Genomic DNA, 3,810 nt, shown 5'->3' on the forward strand with positions numbered 1-3,810 from the left:
TTTTTTCTTTACCCTAGGTTGAAGGTTGACATTGAACAAAGGTGCTTGAAAAGGCACATCCGGCAGGGGTTGAGGGAATTTTTCATCAGCATGTGAAGGCTCACAAAAAAAAGGGGGGGGGGGGGGGAAGGGAACAGAGGAAAATGTGTCGGCTGCCACGTTTTTTTTGGCAAGACTGGCCACAAATATAACCTAACCAGAAAGTATAAACTGATTATGTTTACCGCTGCACATAAAGCACCGTAGAGTGCTTCTGTGTGTTACATCAGTCAAGGTTCTCCCCTAGTAGCTAGCTGCTGTGCTGGCTTTCGACTATAGGGGGAAATCTAAAAATAAACCAGCCTACGCCCCTCCCTTCTCGCAGCCTTCGTCTCGCACTTCTTTTATTTTCCTTTCTTTGCTTCACTTACTTCCCCTCTTCATGACGCGTCAGTGGCCCAAGCTGTTATCTTAGCTGTGTTGCTCCCTCATGCGTCAGACTAATTCATTCCCGATTAAAACGAAAACCATTGCAGATACAAAAAAAAAAATCCTAGACATTTTCAATTTGTAATTTAATTTGCTACAACTTTTATACAATGTGTTTTTCACTAAAGTGCGCCGTTTTCATGTTACGGTGTGAAATTGACTTTTTAGACGTTTTAGGACTCTTAACTTTGACTTAATTTTCTGTGTTCGGTTATTGCAAGTATTCGTAGAGGATTTTTCCCACCATTGTCAGATCTCATAGTAATGAGGTTCCACTGTTTATGCAAGTTAGAATTAGTTTCTTTCAATAAAAAATTGAATTTTATGTTGTAAGTCTTATGCCCTATTTTTCGTAAGGAATTGTTACTATTTGTGAATTTGTTCAATTATACTATTAGTAAACAATGAGAGGAAATTTTTCATTTCCCCTGTAAGAAGTTTTCCCAGCTAAGGTTTTTTTAGTCAGTCACTTGAAAAACATCTGAACAGAGTGTCACTGTATATTGTAGTTCATGAAAATTATCTAAATCAATATTTAAAATGGCTGGATTTTTGAAGTAAGGTGAATAATAAAAACTGAAATAAAAGTTTGGTAAGCTTGGTTAGGTTAAGGTAGCTTAGATAAATAAAAACATTTTTTTTTCTTTTCAAAAAGTTAAATATCTTAAATAAAATGTTAAGTATAATTTATGTAGATGACTCAATCCAATCCACGGTCCACTTCAGTATTGAATGTATGTATAATTTCCCAAAAGGCTCTTCACTCCATATTAACAGTTTTCTTTCTCTACGTATGTGTTACATGATGAAAAATATTTTTAGCGCGATTCCAATTCACTTGTATTATATATGGTATTCGTATTTACAAATAGTTTAGTATTTGTATTCGATTCAAGCTATAAAAAAAAAACTGATATTTGCGTGGGCCTAGTATTCACGCAGCAATGTTTTAAATCCTGATTTTAATGTGTTTGGATTAGTGTGATAACTCTGATTATGTTTGCAATATTTGTTTGCAGAACTGTGGAGTGAAGTGACGTGCACCGCCACTTAGCAGCTGATGATCCACTGAACATACAAGATAGCTTCATTACCTGTTGGTGTTGCTGGATTGTGAACTTAAAACTTAAGTCACACGTCAGCAGTTTTTTGTTCCTTTAGAAACTAGCAACATCTTCGTGGGTGTTATTTCACAACGTGCATTTTTGCATTTTTCATTTAGTGTTTCTCTTCCACTAGTCTTCAGATAAATTAATGCAATGGGGTCTTTGGGTGAAACGAGAGAAGGTAAGATTGGAATAAATTATTCAATGAAAGTATTGTCAGTATTATAGGATTACTTGTAAATACGAGTTTCTTTTTGTATGTTGGTTGTTGAAAGATATAGATCTTTGGTGGTTCCATGAAGGTTGTAGAAAAAATTTATAAAATAGATTATGGTCACGGTGATTATACTCGCATTACTGTAAATATGGGCTGCGTTTACGGATTAAGGCTTTCAGGTAAGCTAACTTAACACTAATGTGGGTTCTCTGTTTTTGTGTTACCACACATGCAAAGTCATAGATTCACCTTTACATTGCGAAAAGATAAAATTAAATTAATATTCCTAGCATGTGTATTAGTTTGTCAGTGTTGATCGCTGGTAATTTTTGATATGACCTTATTTTGATTATTTATTTTGTAATTAATATGGGCTGGAAAAATTCACAGTTTCACAGAGATTCTGACCCACTACCTTGGCTCTCTTCCTCACTGTAGATGTTGGTGGCTGCTGATTTCTTCAGAAGTCTCGTCTTGTTTCCTTAGAGTTTAAAGCTTCTTAATTTGAGTTTGGATGGAATAATAGTTTTGATGCTCAGTACTAGATACGATATTCAGCTCTATACTTTTGATGCTTCCGACGTGCAATACTCTTAGTAAAAATAAGCCAAACATTGTGAACTATGCATCCATTATTTTAAAAAAAAAATTTTGTAACTCTTCAAAAATTGTTTATCAAAGTATCGAAAGTTCCCCCATTTATATTCTTGATTTGTGGTTTTGTGATCAGTTCAGTCTTGGAATGTGATCCATTCAATAAGTGTAGCTGGCCATCCAGCATCCAGTTCATCTGTGAATTTCTCCAGTTTATATTCTGTGTATGCATTGGCTGTACAAAATGTTTTTAAAGATTTTTTTTATAGATGTTATCTAATGCGTACAATTTTGAGAAATTTGTTTTGGGAAGGAGGAAGAGGTGATCTGAAGTTATTTATTCAGTATGTTTAATTTTTTTTTTTGTGTTTAGAATAAATTTGAGTATTCTTAAATTATAAAGGTTCACTCTTTACATCAGTTATTCATTTGTGCTATATTGATTGAAATTTTTTTTTATTGTTTTTTGTGTAAGCTTTAAAGAATCAAATGTGCTGAAGTGGAAATTTAAATCATCAAACGAGTTACCTACTTAAATTAGAGAAATAATGAATTATATATTGAAAGCCTTGTTTCTTTTGAGGTTTTTGAAAATGTTAACATCATGTGAACTATAAAAAAGGTTTAATATTATTTATTAATTAACTTGATTTTGCAAATTAAAACTAAAAGTGAAAGGAACTGCAAGTCTGTTGGAAGCTGCCTATTTTCTTGTATGTATTAAACTTAGTATGTTACCAAAACATTGGATCATGAAGCTTGTATTTGTTAAGAACCAATAATAATTTTGTGCTGTATTTGTTTTTTGTTTTCATGCTTTTACCAAAACATTTTTAATGTGTTGTTTACCAGAGTAATAGCTATCTTAAACTGAAGGATGTGAAATTACAGGGAACACTACACCTCAATTTTATGAACCCCGGATTTAATGATGCAGCAATTTTTGAATACATTCTCAGGAATCGTCCAAATATCTTAAATTTTGGCACTAAAATATAATCAGGATAAATTAGAAAAAAATCATAAATGAAAGCTTGTATGTATATTTTGTGTGGGATTTAACACCCTCAATTATGTCCCAATAAGAACAATAAAAATTGGACATTTAATTTAAAAATGAGGTGGCAGCAACTTGTGATGGAAGCCACCCCTGATTTTACGAAGACAGCAATTTTACAAATGCAATTCGTGGAACCATAAACATTAAGGGGGAATGAAAATGTGTCTGGGGGGGGGGGGGGGGGGGGGATCTTTTTAAAAATCTAATTTGTAATAGCGTGGAAAAGTTGCCTTTCATAGTGCTTATGAAACTGTGAAAATTTGGAGCCAATCAAATATGCTTTGAGATGACACATTCTGTTTTTGGACTTTTACCAATTGAAGCAATTTTTTATACTTTTGTGATATTCTAAATAAGGAGTTTTA

General features: G+C 33.1%; 1 protein-coding gene across 3 annotated transcripts in view; it reads left to right on the forward strand.

Annotated features, from left to right (window-relative positions):
• Nucleotides 1-3,182, forward strand: part of LOC134527782 (pyruvate kinase-like) — a 119,608-nt gene extending 116,426 nt beyond the window's left edge. For all 3 annotated transcript variants that reach the window (XM_063360730.1, XM_063360728.1, XM_063360729.1), the window contains one exon: nucleotides 1,488-3,182. In XM_063360730.1, the coding sequence (XP_063216800.1) occupies nucleotides 1,488-1,500 (13 nt within the window). In that variant the 3' untranslated portion in view covers nucleotides 1,501-3,182. The remainder of the gene's footprint in view (nucleotides 1-1,487) is intronic.
• Nucleotides 3,183-3,810: the final 628 nt, after the last annotated feature.

This window comes from Bacillus rossius, chromosome 1 (assembly GCF_032445375.1).
Source record: "Bacillus rossius redtenbacheri isolate Brsri chromosome 1, Brsri_v3, whole genome shotgun sequence".
Lineage (NCBI taxonomy): Eukaryota > Metazoa > Arthropoda > Insecta > Phasmatodea > Bacillidae > Bacillus > Bacillus rossius.